Below are 17,543 nucleotides of genomic sequence, written 5' to 3' on the forward strand. Positions count from 1 at the left end.
GAAATGCACTTGCATTTCTAATCATTGTAGCTTTATTACAAAGCACTCATTTTTTATTTTAGTCTGAAACAAGTTCCAGAGGTTAATTATCAATTTAAAAAAAAATGAATTAAATTCTCTTTTCTGTTTTAAATTTGTTACTTTCAATTTGATTTAACATTCCTTCCTTATCTGCATTCTGAAAAAGGGTAAATAGGAAAGTATGATTTATCTTCTCCACATAGTTCTCTCTTCTCTATAATTTTACCATTTCTCCTCATATGGTCCTGTACTCTAATCTGTACAGTTTTACTGTTTAAAAAAGGATATTTTTTATATAGTAAAACTTACATTAATTTAGCCCAAACTAAGAAATAGTTGGATTTTTAATTGTAATAAAATTGCAAATATTTGAACTAGTTCATGTAGTAGAACTACTAGTTCATTGAAGTAGTTCAAATGTACAGTAGAAGATCTTTCTGTCAAGTGGCAACAAAAAAAAGCAAAAAGCATTACTGTGTATTACAAAGAGTTTTATCTTTAAAAAAATGCCATGCCTATGAATAACTAGTAAGGACTCTGACATCACGAAACCATGATGTCTCATTTCTAAAAAATAAAATGCATCTACTATTCCCCAATTTCTAAATTGCTTTAATACCCAAAAAATTGCAAAACACATCATTTATGTCTGTCCAGAGAAGCATCTATTATCTACGTTTTATTTTAATTTTTTCTTGAATTAAGAATGACACATTAAGTAACCCTAAAAGATAAGAAAAATGTACAATTTTCCTAGGCTTAATATATAAATGAATATATAAAATAACTTGCCTCTGCCCTACAAGAAGGTTTTAATAAATCCTAGAAACTGAAGTTCTGATCTGGAACTCAGAAGTTATTATCAAAGAAAACCAGTAAATCTGTGTCTGCTGATATAAAAATATTCAAAGAATATTCATAATGTGCAGTAGCAAAATGTTAGCAATATCTTATTTCAACAGTTTGAAATAATACATGTGGATTTACCCCATACTTTACCACATTATAAAAAAAAATAGGAGACTTTCATGCTTCAGGGAAAAAAATCATATATTTTACAGAAATAACAAAAATATGTACACTTCACTAATCAATATGATTCAACTAATTTCATCTGGAGAATGTTAGTGCTTTTATTTCTGATGGTTTATAACCTAAAAATCCCTGTACTATTACTGTCGTATACTTCACCAGGTTTTGTAGTGTTCCTAAACTGAAACAAATTTTAGAAAGGGTGGCCTGAGTTCTTAGAAACTAGTTTACCAAAATACTTTTTAAGCTGACGCATCTTCAAAAATGAGTCTTCCTACCTCAAGGAATCTCAAAAACCTAAGTAGAAGATGGGAGCTCCACAGGCATTGTGTTCATTTGCATTTAACTATTTTTTTAATAAAAACACATACCAACTACTGTATCTATAAGATTACTTTTAAGTCTTAAACATTATGACATCACATTCTATACTTGTCTATATCTCCAAACATATGCTATTAGCAAAAGTGGTCAGAAAGTGTTTGGCATAGTTTAATACAACATTGGGTAACACTGTATAGGCCCTTGCAAAATTGCTTATACTGTTTATTGCTGTTAAAGTTTCAGAGCTGAATGACTGGCATGTTTGCAATGGTAAGGCACTCATATGCACTACTGATTCGAAGATCTTACTATCTTCACCCAAATCAATTTTTTACAATGGTTATTCTATATCTATAGATAAGACAGTAAATTAATAATATACAACAGTGATACTCCATTCTATATTAGTAACATAAAGTAATCAGTTAATCAGTATTTCTCTTTAAAAGAATAAAACACAGCATAACTAAGAAGGGTACAGGATAAATTCAAATGCTCCCTCTTTTAAAAGTTAAGCACTTATTTGACTTCCTCAATACATTCAAGAGTTTGGCAGAAGTTTGAGAGCAGTAGTACTGCAGAGGAACTCCTAAAGGCACATAATGAAGTGTGAAATCATATTTTGCAATGCAAAAATATATGGACTTCTTAAAAAAGATGGAGTGAGCTCATTCTAAGGTTGTACAACAAATTTGGCATTTCTATTCAATATTGCAACAGCCTTCTTGACAGCAGATTAGTTTAACATTGAGCACCACGGCAAAGGAGTTATCTAGTTTAGAGTGCATAATAATTCATTGTTGCCCTTCATCGTACATTAAATGTCACCCACCAGAGTGACAGGAATAAAAAAATGATTACACTAGAGTCACTACCTAATAGAATATGATTGGATATGATTTTTACATACAAAATAAACTATTAAAATATTTCCAAGAGCGACATAATGGTTCTTTAAGTATTTAAAATTGTCAAAATAGAATGTCCTTTAAAAAAAACAGTAAACTTTGCAAAATTTAATTGTTGTACTATGGGGTCATGTGGAGTATTTTGGAGCATTTATTTATGGTGAGTATTTTTTGCACTTATATGGCACTCTGACACTAAAAAGAAAAAGTTTTGTCATAACAAATAAAGACCTGGAAAATTGTTGAGTTTTGTTTTGGTTGGATTTTTTTTTCAAAATAAAAATCAAAACCTTTTCTCTTTTACTATCTGAACATTAAGGACATCACCAAAATCCACAGTGATGTCAAACAGAATTCTTCACCAGGTAAATTTTTTCCTGAGTAAATACAAGATTATGTGAGAATCTCTGTGCAATTCAACATGTTTTTTAAACATATTTTATGTTGGAAATATTATTATTCTAACCAATTTAAATAGGGCAATCACATGTTTAAAATTTAAGACAGCTTGGTAAAGCTTAATGAACTGAGATCTTCAATCTGATGTGAAATAAGTAAAGAAATAAATACTTTATTTAAATACTTTAAAGAAAATCCATAATTGGATTTGGAAGGCACGTAAGGTTGTCTCTTTCCAGCCTGTGACTCCTAATGGCCTTCTGAAGGAATAGAATAGCTTTAATACAGGGACTTTAATACAGATTTACCAAAATTCACCCAAAAACTGAGCTGATTCTTCTTTTAAGTAGTCATAAATTAATTATTTATTAATTTGTTTATATTATGGAAAAGAAATAATTATGTATTTAAAGTACTTCATTAAAGTCTTGTCAGAAATTTACTATAAATAGGAATCCAAATAATTCTACAACCTTCTGTGGTTACATCTATATCAGTAAGCGAAGGGAAGGACTCAGGTTTCAGTAATGGCATGCAATCATAGAACCATAGAATTGCCCAGGTTGGAAGGGACCTTTCAGATCATCTCGTCCAACCATCAGCCTAACTCTGACAAAACCCATCACTAAACCATAACTCTAAGCACTGTGTCTATCCATTTTTTAAATACCTCCAGGAACGGTGCTTCAACCACTTCCCTGGGCAGCCTGTTCCAATGCTTAATAACCCTTTCAGTGTAAAAATTTTTCCTAACATCCACTCAACACATTCCCGTTCACAGTTTTGGCCTGTGCTACTCTCAGACAATGCCCAGATGTGGTTCAGAGAGACAGGAAGTGCTTGTAAGCACTGGGGGTGGGATAGCTGTGATGAAGGGGCATTTAGTCATATGGAACATAGGCCACGCTGTGTCACTGGTCCTCTGGGCCAGAAAGCAAGCCCTGGACCCTAGCCCTTGAAAAGTATAAACATAGTCTTTAGAATCTACTGTGGTATTATCAAAATTAGTGAGAGCTTTCACATTGACTTCCAGAGGAACATGACAGGACAATCATTTATTGTCATATTTAAATTTGATTACAACTGTTTTGTCCTTTCTGAATATCCCATTACAATTCTCAACTGTACCAATAATTGTACAAGTATTTCATTTACTCCTAATTGAACACACAGGCTTTCTTCAGGAAAGACCGTGGTTACAGGAATTCAAATGCATGACTCATTTTAAGTTAACTTCAACAGAACTACAAGGGTCTATTTGAGTACCTTGAGGTCTGTGAGAGCACAGGGACTCTGCTGAATTGCAGCTCCACATCCGGAGGGCGGACAAATACTTGAAGTTTGTTTTTTTTTTTTTTACTTCCGTAATCTAGAAACCTTTCTTTAACCTACAAACAAAGAACTGAAGCCTCAATATGAACTAACTGTAAAACAATCAGCTGGATAATAATGAGATACCAGTGCTTCTTCCATTGATAGCACTGACAGTCAGGAACTCCCATGCTCACAGGCTCCCCACCCATGAACCTCCTTCATAGCCCTATCAATAAGCTGGAATTCACCCCTCCACCTATCCAATTTGATAAAACCTTGTCAGGATACTGAGTATATCAGGTCTTGCTTCAGCTCAGGATTTCTTCCAGACTATGTTTCCAAGAAATTGTGATTCTAGTAGTATCTCAACAATGTAGGGACTAGATCCAAACTGCTTGTGGACATATGCAGCAACTCATTCTTTCTACAGAATAGACTATGGATACTCCTTTCTTTCTCTTTTTTTTCTGAGGAAGGACAATTATACTAACTTTTTCATTACTGAGGACCACTACCTTGACTTCATTCTGTATTTAACCCTGTAATTTGACTCAAATGTACTGCTTCTAGTACCAGATGGCCTACCTGATACTAATTATTATCTACCCTCTGACCAGATTCCCATAGCAGAAGTTTGTGACTGAAACAACATCAGAGAGATTCAGATGCCTAAAACCAATGTCTCAAAATTTTCAGACTTCCCAACATCTTCAAGATATCTTTAGGGATCTGGTATACGTGATACAAGACCTACAGGGAACTTGTATATTTCTGTAAAAGTACTTAGTGCATGCTCCTGTCCCATGTATCTGCACAGCTATCTATCAAGTTTCAGTACTTACAAACACATCCCTTTCCACACAAATTAATCTTAAATATAACTTTTAAGGTTTTCTTCTTTATGTGTTCCTCATATCCACTGCTTTTCCCCAAGAGAAAGACAAACTTGGAAGTGATTTTAACATCATTACTATAGGCTAACCTGTGCAGTTATTGCACCAGTGCCACTTCAATCTCATCCAGACTTCATGTGAGAAAATCCCCATGGCCAAAATCAGTACCTGTCTTTCAAAATCCTCCTCAAAATTCACCTGCTTTTTAATGTACACAGTAAAATGAAATGTGGTCCTGCCTAAATATCCTGATTAACTATGACTGCTGAACTTGACTACTTAAGAAACGTACTCATTTTTCACTTCATTTTCTTTGCACCTCATCGAAATTTTCATCCTATTTAACAATGAAAACTATTTAACTACTCCTTCTGAACTGTGAACTCTTTCAAGCAAGCATTTAGTATTTGTTATGTAACAAGACACGACCCTGCTTGGTGATGCTCTCTGAAAGCTGTCCTGTGTTACAAGAAAACCCAATTAAGCTTTCCATACCACCCAGAAATCTTCACTGCCTTCACCTGTGCGGTTATTTACGTTCATGCACAGAGGCACACCACCATCACCTTCCTTGGTTTTGACATTTGCTTTTGCACAAGCACAAATGACTATACAGTATGAAAGTCAGGATGATGAGGAAGATGTTACGGACTTTAACAATCCCCATCGACATTTAAGCTGGAGGCAGAATTGGGCTTCTAGCAGCAGCAGAACAGAAAGATATGAGGAGCCTCTGGTATCCATCTACCTAGTAACTTTATCTAATTATAGTTACATTTGAAGCAAGGTGAAAATTCCTTTCGTTCCAGTAAATGAAGGGCACGCTGACCAGGATTTTGACATAATTAACTACTCACTCTCCTCTAACATGCCTGTTTAGAAGGGGAGAGCAAAAGAGAGAAAATAAGAGAGAAGTGTGTGGAAGATAAATATGACTAATTAAAAGCCTTTTTCAGATATTTTTGCAACTTGACATTAATTTTACCATGCTCTGTGAGCACAGCAAAGCAGTGCAAAGTACAAAATTCTGCTAACTGCTTCCATTTTTCTTCTAGACAGGTCTCATTGGTTACATTGTGTCAGCCACAAAACCAGAGAATTTTTTAAGCAGTGGAATTCTTTCACAGGAACTTCTCTGAACCTGGATCACGCTATAAACCTTCCTAATATTCACTCCAAAATATCTACCAAGAAAATTGCTCCAGAACATGAACTAATTGCTGTAGTTAGTACCTATTAGCTGAAAACTGTCTTTTTTCACTGGTGATGGTGCTCTGGTACAGAAACACTGTATCTCTACTTCAACAAAATAGGTTAATAGCAAATAGGCACCCTATTCTGTGTGAACCCAAAGCTATTACTCATGGGAAAGGACATGAACTTCTTTAAAGATTTGGGAAAATGGAAAGAAACTATATAACCTTCTTCTACTATCTACCACCCCACTATTCACCCCATGAAAAGTTTTCCATGCAGCATTCCTACTCCACATAGTTGAGGAAGGAAACTGAAAGGGAAAGAGGCAGTAGCTCTGGGTGTTTTGCTCTCTTAGTCTGCTGAAATTATACAAATGACCCCACCAACCTGAAATAACATTGCCTTCAGGGTTCTCACAGCTAGAGACTATCTGCTGTAAAGTTGTTCAGCACGTCTTAATTAGGAAATGTAGGTGCCACACATGTCTAATGGCCACACGAAACAAAACAGAACAAAGTGAAACAAAACAGTATAATGAGAGGAAATTGCCAGAACAGGCCTATTTAATAAAAGTCACTTGTATTTAAACTCCTCTCTGACGTGATTAGTGATGAACATTTTGGTATTTTAAAGGTTTGTTATTTTCTAATAAAATCAATTACCTCCCTTCGATGATGTGGGATTTTTAACTGTGATGCTGAAAATTTTCAATATTGTATAATTATTTCCCTGTAAGACTGATACCTTTGTTGCTAAAGACAGAATTTCTGATAATGTATAATAATAAAAACAACAAGGTGCCCACCTCTGTTCTTAAGTGTGAAAATGCATAATTAGCTTTACACTAAAGCAATTTCACCGACATTAGAATTAACAAAGGGTGATTTACACAGACAAAACAGAAATGCTTGAAGAACACACTACTGATTCAGTTTCAGCATCAAAAACAATTCCTGTACTTCTTTTTTCAGACTGATTTCTGGTCAAGCCCTGGTGGTGCTTAAATGACTCCTACTCTCTAATGAGTTAGAAACGGGAGGCTTGCATAAGCCAAGTAAACTTCTGTCTAACAGCTAAATTGGAAAGATAAGCAGGAGATAAATAATTCTCATACTTCTGCCTACAGGAACTTGTAGAGGACGATCTTACTTTTCTCCAGATATTGAATAACACTTAAAGTCAAGAAATATTCCCTATTTATTTCCTTATTTCTTTTAAAGCTATGCTTCTGTTTTGAAGTATAATGTTTAACTACAACCAAGTCTAAAATTTTTTTTCTCCAAGAAATAAATGCTCCATCTCTCTGAGAGGTAAGGTTGTGGTAAATTTATTTTGGGTTTAGGTTTTCTTTTTCTATCTTATTTTTCCTCCAATTCAGCTCTAGTCACATATTTTCAGAATACAATGGATAATGATGATTGAGAGTCAGAGGAATTTAGGAAAACTGGTTTTTCTGAAATCAGAAACTGATATCTAATTTAAAAAACAAAAACAAAACTCACTTATATTCTAACAGACATTTTATGCCAATCAAAATAATTGGACATTTGACTATTCAGTTACAAATATCTAAAAGTAGTCTAAGATTGTATCTGTATTATTAACGTTACTCAACAATACAAGGTCTGTTCTAGAGAACAAAACAGTAAAATCCATAAAATGCTTTCATTACCCAGGATTTCCTATCCTTCAAGTAATCCTGAAATCAAAGAATTCAAAGAACTCTGAAATACTATACAATAGAAACTGTTCTTCCTATGAACATCTGTAGGTAGGATTTTCTACAAGGTTAATAACCATCATATCATATTGGCTTTGCTTCAAATGGTTTAGGTCTCCCTCTTCATTTAGATGATATAAAGAAATTCATTGCATGTGGGACCACATATTTAGCAAAGAAATAACGCTCATTTTATATGTTTGGCTCATTTAGCATAAAAACTGCCTTTCAATCCTTACAGCTATTTTTGATCAATATTATTATATGTTTCTGAGCCTCCAGAAGCAGGGTAAGTAGAAATCATGACTGCTAATGTTCCATTTTCCACCCTATCACCTGTAACACCTAACATTTTTCTTGAGGAAACTTTTCGCTTTTAAGTCAACATATTCCAAGCAGGATGCACGTGTGAAATTACTTCAATAAATAAAATGTATCCTACATCCGCTTTTCTGTTTTGATTTTTGGGAAAAACAAAACAAAACAAAACAAAAAAGCTATCAGCTCAGCTGGTAGTCAAATTCACTTTCTGATATATCAGGAGGCAATCTGTAAATTCAGTCACTGATGGAACACGAGTCAATCAGTTAACTTGCACACTTTCAAATTACCACTTGTATCCAATTATCAACCTGATAGCACTGTAGTACCTTCTTATATTCTTATTGTCTCTATTCCCTTTACACTAGAATCTTGTGTTCTGTTTTTTAGGCTGGAGGACTACATAGTTTTGCATATCTCATGAGAAAACTGCTGCTATGCATTATGGTGAGAGCTAAAATTTCCTTCTCCCCAATAATATTATGCATGCCAGAGTAAAACACATGCAAAAAACCCAAAGTAAAGCTCCTCCTACCTCCAAAAATATATGAGACATTGGTCTTTCTCAAAACCATGATTTTAGCTTGAAAACACTCAGATTCATCTGTAGAGGAACCCTTCTTTTTAGGCATGTTTAACATAATTCCATGCTATGATTTGCTAAATAAATATACAAGTGCCAAGGCTAGACTTGCATCTTCTTTTTTTTCTTGTAACACATTAGGGAAAAAAAATGTTCTGACAAAACAGAATGAAATAATCCAATATCAGAAAAGAATGTTCAGCACTTTTTCTGGAGACTCTCAACTTTTTTTCAAGCAAACTAATTCATACAAGCAATCCAATATTCTTCTCATGTATTATATGTGCTGGTAATTAGCAAGGGCTGTTAAAAATAAGAATGAACCACTGCATATGTTGCCACAGTGTGAAAACCAAGTGACATTGTTCCTCAGACTGTTTTTTACCTTTTTCAGCAAGGTCTATGGGATTATTTGTTAATGGATGGTAACACAGTACGTAGAGATTAACAAAACATTGTCCATGGTAGATACAAAACATTATTTTGTGTGATGTTACAGAACTCTTCACAAAAGAGTCTTCAGATATTAACTCACCTATAGAAGCTGTTTAACCAAGGCATTTGAAGACACAAAATGAGGTAGATGAGATCTACCTTGCTTGTAGTTAAGCACAAACAGATAAAGATAAATGCAAATTTCTTACGAGAAATGTCACTTTTTTGACTGCTGAAATATTTTCAAAAGTGAAATCCATAGGATGCATGTTTACTATATTTTTAACTTGGTCATATAGTGTGCAAAAAACCCACAGAAAACTGGGCATGTAAACTCAAATTTAAATATGTGAGCTATGATTACATGTGTGTGAAAAGAAATGGCTCTCCTAGCTTTTTCTAGAGATGAAGGGAATGCAAATGCAATTATTAAAATGTCGAAGACAGTTTGAAATATAGATTTAGATAAACAGTGAATGGCCTTCAGGCAGATGTCTAGCAATGAAATGTGTGAAACAGAATGAATCAAACAAAACTATTCTAGTAAGCCAAAATTCAAAATGGAAAAGGCCAGAGAGTAAAGTCATTATTTCAGAAGCTATTCACCAATGAAGACTTAGGAGATTTTACTAGTACCGATGGCTTATTCAGCTGAATTCTCTCTAACATCTTTAGCAAACAGCCTCTGGATCCTAAGATACAAGGTACTGTTAAGATTCAAAATGGTATATAAGATCCTGACGTATTTGGGCAGTGAAATATTCAGTGTAACGTGCAAATGAGAAACTGAAAACAAGAGAAATCATGGTATGAAAAATAGCTTAACATGAGTTTTGATACAACTTTCTATAAATACCCCTCAGCAACCTGATCAAGTGGGAGGTGTCCCTACCCATGGCAGGGGGGTTGGAACTCGATGATCTTTAAGGTCCCTTCCAACCCTAACAATTCTATGATTCTATGATTCTATAAAAGGTTGTGTTACAATGTTCCATCAAAATGCAGAGGAAATATATGTTTATAAATATGTAACACCTATATACAACAAGGCTTAAAAAATAAAGCCAGAATGAGTACAGACAGAACGAGAATGAGAACGACAGAACTGTCTCTAATTGGAGATAATGATCTATCTATAGCTATCTAAAATTTAATTCCTGTCTTTGGACACAGGTGCTAAAGTAGATGAGAATCAAGATATTTAATTGCTGGTAGTAAGAGACGCCGAATTCCTTAAGGATAAACTGAGTAATGACTCAGTTCAGACATTCAAAATTCCTATGTTCTTGGATAATTAGTGATGAATTGAAAAACCTTGTGATGGCTTTCAGAATAATGAGAAAAAAAGTAACAGAAAGGATGGAAAGAGAGTTTTTAGGCCATCTTCAATTTTACACAGCATAAGGATACTACTATACTCTTCGTTAAAAAAAAAAAAAGGCCATTTTCTGATTAGGTTAATCTACTAAGTAACAAGGATGTAACATAAAACATACTGATGGAGCAAGCGCTACAAACAGATGCATATTACAAGGTATTTTCCTTATGTCAGAAGTCACTAGACTTACTACTTTGTTTCCTAAGAAGGCCCCATACACATCTTAACTCTGCAGAAGACAAAATTTAGCTAGACCTCCACACACACAAAAAAAATCAATTTCTTGACAGAAGAATCCAGAACTGACGAGGTGTGTTGAAGTGAGTATATTTTTCTTCTTCAAAGTGCATATAGAGATTTAGGCAATGAGGGGGATACTATATCTTCTGTTGGACTGCTAAGGAAGGCGAGTTATGAATTCTTCAGCCATCCTCAGTTAAAACATTTCAGTTGTTTTGCTAGCAGTAGTTTCTTTCTGTGTTTGATGCATGGTAAGTAGTATCAGGGATGTCAGACTGATCTACCACTGATATAGCAAGGCCTTAGAGTACTGTATTTTCCCCCTAAAATCTCAGGAGGTTATTTATCTTAAAAAGAGTGAAATATAAGATTTTTTCCTCTTACTGTAATCTCTAATAGTATTCTAATAGAGGCCATTAAGTAGATGCTGTATGTAGACTTGGGGATCTCTTGATACTCTTGTCTCTCCTTGAACAGCTGAAGGAAACTGAGAGCATTCAGAAGTGATCCAAGAGAATCCTGAGGGGTTAGGATGAGAAGTCCCAAGTTGCTTATTTATACATTAGAAACTCTATAAACTGACACTGAGCCCAGACAAATCTCTTGTAGAGGAGGTCAGAGAGATCAAAGCGTCTTTCTGAGTGTCAAGATGCAAAATGAGAGATTGTTGCTTAACTCATTGCTATACATGTCTTTCTTTTAGCCATATATCCTCATCCACAACATTTAGACTTTATAGCACTGATTGCGATCTGTGTCATAACTTCTCAAAATAATTAAAAAACTTAGATGATACCAAAAGAAAGCATTATAATTCCAGTATGTTTCACATTTTTGATATAGAAAAAAGATGGAATATGATATCTGTGTGCATAAAATTAAATTAAAATAGTATTACAGATTATGCAGATTTATGGCAATATTAATGGCATACAGCACAGTAAACTACCACTCTGTTTAATCAATTTAAAGCTGTCATCCATATTCTGTGAAAAGTGATACTCAGAAATATCTGAGAATATTTGAAATATCGTGTGCAAGTCTTGCTTACACCATTTCCAGTGACTGCTGTCTAGGCTAGATGACTATAATTTCATTGCTATAACATATAGCAGGATAGGCTAAGGGAAAAACATGTGCTTAATAATTTGCTCATGAGTGCAAAAAAAAAAAAGATATAATTGAGGTATCTTCTTTATATTAACCTCAGTTATTGAAATTCTATTTAAATGATAGAAACCTAAAATTAAAATTTTCCAGGTCTGATGTGAAGGAGAAAAAATTTAGTTCTGAAAGTCAGGTTTTTAGAAAATTCCCCCATAATACTAGGATTTCTTGGTATAGCTACACAAACATATCAGTTATCAAAAAGCTAGAAAAGCCATCAAAGAGAGAAAAATTCTTGACAAAAAACCCCAATATTCCAGAGGCTGGCACAGTTGCTCTTTGCTCACAGTAAAGATGACCTGTAGCATTTACAAGGATCTGCTTTTCAACTGGAAAAATTATATGAAAGACTACACTGAATCTTTTGGAAGCAATCAACTAAGGGTCATAAGCTGCAACTTGGTTTAACAGAAATAAAAAATCTCTGACTTTGAAATAATTATATGGAAAAATTTTATAAAGTCTGTAATTTTTGGCAGACTTTTATCCTTGTCTATTTATACAGTATTTTATAGCCAAGTGACAATATCCCTACTTGCGTTACAACTGAGGCAAAACTAAATTTTTACACTACTACTGAGATAAAACTATCTTAAAACTGTAAGATAGTAAGAGAAGCAGATTTCAGGGTTGCCATCTGGATTGCCCTGTTAGATGATGAATCCATTCCTGAAAACACTTAATAACATATGCTGTAGTTCTCTACGGAGGCCTCAGGAGATAAAATTCTTGTAGGAAGAATGCTTGTTAAGAATAAAGGGCAAATATGCTAACTTCCTACTTGAATAAATATCAACATAGTAATTTAGTAACCAGAGCTCCTTAGTAACTGTTAGTTCCCTCTCATTCTGCCATTAATTCCTTTCCATCAAGACAGTTTTCAAGGAGTAGTTCAAAAATCAATCAGACAAGCTCAAGGACAGAAATCAGCTGATCAAGAAATATGAAATAGAAATGAAGACTGATGAGATGTAAAAGGATATGCATGCACTTCAGAGAGAGATAATGCTCAGGCGTCTGTTCAAGTCTGATGCAGCAGGCTATTCCTAAGCTTCTTCTCAGAGAAAAGATTAAGATAAATGTGTGGAGACATTTTTAAAACTCTTGTCTTCTTTTATTATGTTTTATTCCAGCTGGTAAGAGAAAAATATAATTTGGTGATGAGGCAATGTTCATTGTGCTTTTATCACTGCTTACAAGGAAATGGAAAAACAGTTGATTCTAAATGCTCTAACAGCTGAAACCAGCACAAGGACATGACTTAGGAGAAGCAGGATAGCATAATTTGGCTGAAGGAGGAAAAAGCAGGAAGTCTTGACACATAGAATGTGGTACAAGTAAAGGTGAATCAAGCCTTCTGAAATGATAATCCATGATTCAATACTAGCAGTTAGGGTAGTGAGCACAGTTTAATGTATATTTCCACAGTATTCACTGATATTGCAGACAGTTCAGTAAAAGAAGCATAAGAGCTCATTAGTGGACCATTTTATCCAGGGTACTTTATCTGCTTCACAGCTGATCCATAAAGGTGAAGCATCATGCTAAGGAAGGTGTATCTTTTCTGTTTATGAAGGTAGGTCACTTAAGAGTAAACTGCTTTATGACAGACAGACATGTTCACAGCAGAAATCAGCATGTCTCTTAGAAATGAAACAATTGTTTGTACTAACACACAGAAATTAAAAGAAATTCCACTAATTGAGATTTTTTCATTATACAGATCAGAAGATGTTGTATACTGAACAGGACTCCAAAAAGGAGTTAGTGCACTTTAGTCCAGTTTTAGTTTTCCTTCTAATGACATGTAAACCGTGAATTTAACTGGGATTCTAAATGAAACAAACAAGTAAAGGCAGACGTATAAAGGGAAGATACTGGAATTGGAATGCAACAACACATCAGATGACACAAGACACTGCTAGCAGTGACACAAAGACATTGCTAGCTAGCATCAGAAACAGATCTATTACAGCTGCCACAAGAGAAAAAAATGCTATACGACTTTCTCAGTTCACAGAAAAGTAATAGGCTTAGTGTCAAGCAGACTGGGTTTATCTGTCAGTCATCAGCTTGTAGGACAAAGAAAGGAACTTTCAGAGACTAACTACCATAACAACTTAGCTTCAACAACCACAACAAGCTTAAGAGGTTTTCATATATACGCAGAAATCAAGGCCTACTACAATTCCCCACAAAGAATGATAATTAAAGAAAACACTGTGTACAACACATATATGTTCATTCAGAATGCAGAATCTGCTATGCCTACACAAATAGATGACTCATCATTTTGGGGGGGATGACAAGAGGAAAATGACATAGAAAAGCCCTCCAGCTAACAAATAAATCTCTCTCCTACCTTTTTGTCTTGTTGAGTAGGCAAAGATTACAGCTTTTTATATCTAGTTCCCAAACTGGAAGGAAAATCCAATGCTTTTTCAAATAAAGGAAAAGACTAATATAGACTAATATTACATTTTTCCCCATTTATGCCTAGTATGTTACTCTATAAAAGCCCTTTCAGCAATTTTTTCTCAAAGATTCTTGAACTTTTTACTGATTTCCTCATCTTTCCCTAAATACGACCATACTACTAATTAATGGGTGAAATACAAATACCGCAACAGAACTGGACTTTCCATTTTCAGCATACCAAGACCTTACGCTCCAACACTGTTTGGAAGACATGCTAAAACAATAAAATCACAAAACATTTGACACAAAAATGGGAGGTTTAAATCTAAAAATAAATATTCTACACTGAATACTCATGAGATGTAATTACAAAACATCATATCATAAAAGACATACTAAGTACTGTTCCAGACATAGATACACCTTATTATGAAACACATAGTAATTATTATGAAACACTGGTATTTAAACATTCATTATGGAAGGATTTTTATGAAATAGAAATCTTCTTAATAAGACACTCTAGGTGGAACGTATTAATTTAGTGGCATACAGTCCAACAGTTTCATGACACCAGGACTGAAAAATACATCATCAACTGTGCAATACCTAATTTATAATCTGTACTGAAAATATATAGCCAGCACTATGCTGCAAAGTCCTCTTCACCACCACACTTGAGTTAGCAGTATGTCCCTTTACATGATAGATACATTTTGTGAATTATATTAGCAAAGGGTCTTTTACTTTTGAATAGTATTCTTTTCTCTCTTTATTATTCAGCAAGTTACATTTTTAACTTAGACCTGTTTCCCTATATGAACTATAGTGTTAGAAAATGCTATCACATACTATTAAGTCATTCTGCATTATGAATAAAATCTGTAGATTTTATTACATAATCCTAGATCTTTTATTTCTAAATGTGTGATCAATTGTTCAAGTTAAGAGGTATCAAAAATCTCTAGATCTAAAGGCTGATATAAATTTAGGCATAAAAAAGATATTTTATACAGCTGTACAAAGACCAAACTCCTCTGCTCAGTATAAAACATATTTCATATTGTTTTACAATGAAGATAACAAGGAATTTATGGTGCTGGTCACAAAAACAAACAAGTGAGAAAAAGTTCAGGAATACTGGTCTACTATGCAGCACTTCTTTTTAAAAATAAACGTTCTTTCCAGTTCTGCTAGTGAGATGAGGTGACTGAATAGCTTACTTAAAAAAAGGCTTCAAGAAAACGTATCTTTCCTACAAAATAAGACAAGACACATTTTCAAAGCATAAGTAAGAACTCAGCCATACAACTACTAACATTACTGGGAGCTGCCTTTCAAAGCACTGTGCATCATGCTGAAAATGTCCTTCAGTGATAACAATAGGGTAAAGAATTTTGGACATACACATAAATATTTTACATGAGGTGTTTCACAAGATAACATTTGTGATTTATGCTGAACTGTGCTTTCAGAAGTACCTGCATCACAGGAACACCTCAGAAATGAGATTAGTCTCTGTTTATATAGTCCACTAAAATCTACTGTTCTTTCAACATAAGTCTGGCTCTTTAAAGCAGACTTTTAAAGAAGGCACACAAGCAAAGTTATTAATTACAGAATATGTTTCAGTGTTATCTATACTACTTCAATACCTTATGTACTTTATGTACATGTGATTTTGCTAAATTACTTTTCTAAATTACATTTCTAAAAATATTACCTCTCCCCTTCATAGAGGAATGATACAACTTCTCCAAAATGAAATGGATAGAATCAAAGAAAGATGGAGAACCCTGATATCAACTACAGCACAATAGGAAAAGAAAAATATAAAGATTCCACTGTGTACCACAGAATGAAATATAAAAATCTTAGGGCTGAAATGAGATTGCATTATCAAGTCAAACATATGCTTCTGAAAACCACTGCTACAGACAAAGAAAATATCTTACGAAAGGGATAAATGCCAATACAATTTATATGTATTTCACTAAAAAAAATATTTTAAAGTGACTATTAGGTGGAATTTGCAAAAGAGACTACATTTACACACCTGGGAATCACTGATTTACTGTTCTGAATTTTTTTTTTGCTGTTACAGCAAAAGTCAAAGTTACAACATGTAAGACTATCTTTCTGTGAGCATCTGGAGTCAGTCCTAATTACTTAACAAGAAAAAGGTAAACATAATGGGAATTTTTGGCAAAAGATGTTTTCCTGCTTGTCTGTGTTGAAGAAAACACATCAAAAAGTGAGCCCTATATATCAAATCAATTTATAATTTAACAATAGCATTGAGTTCCTTAACATCAAAACTCAACTAAATATGCTTTCAAACACATTCCAATCTGAGACTTTAAATCATGTGAGGTATCTCAGGTATTTTACCCAGCACACAATTAAAAACTAAATACCGTTACTCTACTTCAAAGATACTAATCTGCATAAAGTATCTTGTTTTGTAACAGGTAGAGGCCCAGTTTGGACATCTAGGAGTAACATGGGCAGCTAAGTACTCAATTTGAGATTAAGCACCATAGCATCAAATGAAATCAGACTAATAAAATAAAATATGTCAACCCCTGTCTTTCTAAACACAGCACAATTGGTAAAAGACGTTTCATAAACTGTCTAGTGTCTCTAGATTTGTAAATAAAAGGAGAAATATAGCTAACATACTCAAGACCTACTGACATAACAAACTGGAGACTTAGTATGGCAGTGGAGAAAATTAATAGTGAGAACCCTCATCATTAATTATTCTTCTGTACATCATGAAGTTAAAATATAAGAGTATGAAAGTAAGAAAATTTTTGTGACTTTTGACAATTATTAGTAAAAAAAAGATGGTAACAATTGCCAAAAAAATCACAAAAGTTGACATGTTACCTGGCTATGACAAAGAGCACACAACTGACACCCAAGTAAGCCAGCAGAATATACATCCAGATATCAGGGGAGAGAGGATTCAGGAAGGAGAAGACGCCCGGGTTTGTACCATTGGGCTTGCGGTACAAAATACTTATTCCAAGAGTCATAAAGGGCTTGGAGAAGTCGATGACCTTCTCTCGAACATAGGTAATTGCCAATGGCGCAACTGCAAGGTCAGCTTTCTGTTAACAGAAATACAAAAGGAGAAAAAGGCATAAGTTAGAAGAAACAGGTTGAAGCAGACAATCAGATAGGCAAA

The 17,543-nt window shown here is 34.1% G+C and overlaps 1 protein-coding gene across 4 annotated transcripts in view; it reads right to left on the reverse strand.

Moving 5' to 3' along the window:
• GRIK2 (glutamate ionotropic receptor kainate type subunit 2) overlaps nt 1–17,543 on the reverse strand; it is a 420,597-nt gene that overhangs the window by 129,099 nt on the left and 273,955 nt on the right. For all 4 annotated transcript variants that reach the window (XM_074581042.1, XM_074581040.1, XM_074581041.1 and 1 more), the window contains one exon: nt 17,243–17,466. In XM_074581042.1, the coding sequence (XP_074437143.1) occupies nt 17,243–17,466 (224 nt within the window). The remainder of the gene's footprint in view (nt 1–17,242; nt 17,467–17,543) is intronic.

The sequence above is a fragment of the Larus michahellis genome, chromosome 3, assembly GCF_964199755.1.
Source record: "Larus michahellis chromosome 3, bLarMic1.1, whole genome shotgun sequence".
NCBI classification, from domain to species: domain Eukaryota; kingdom Metazoa; phylum Chordata; class Aves; order Charadriiformes; family Laridae; genus Larus; species Larus michahellis.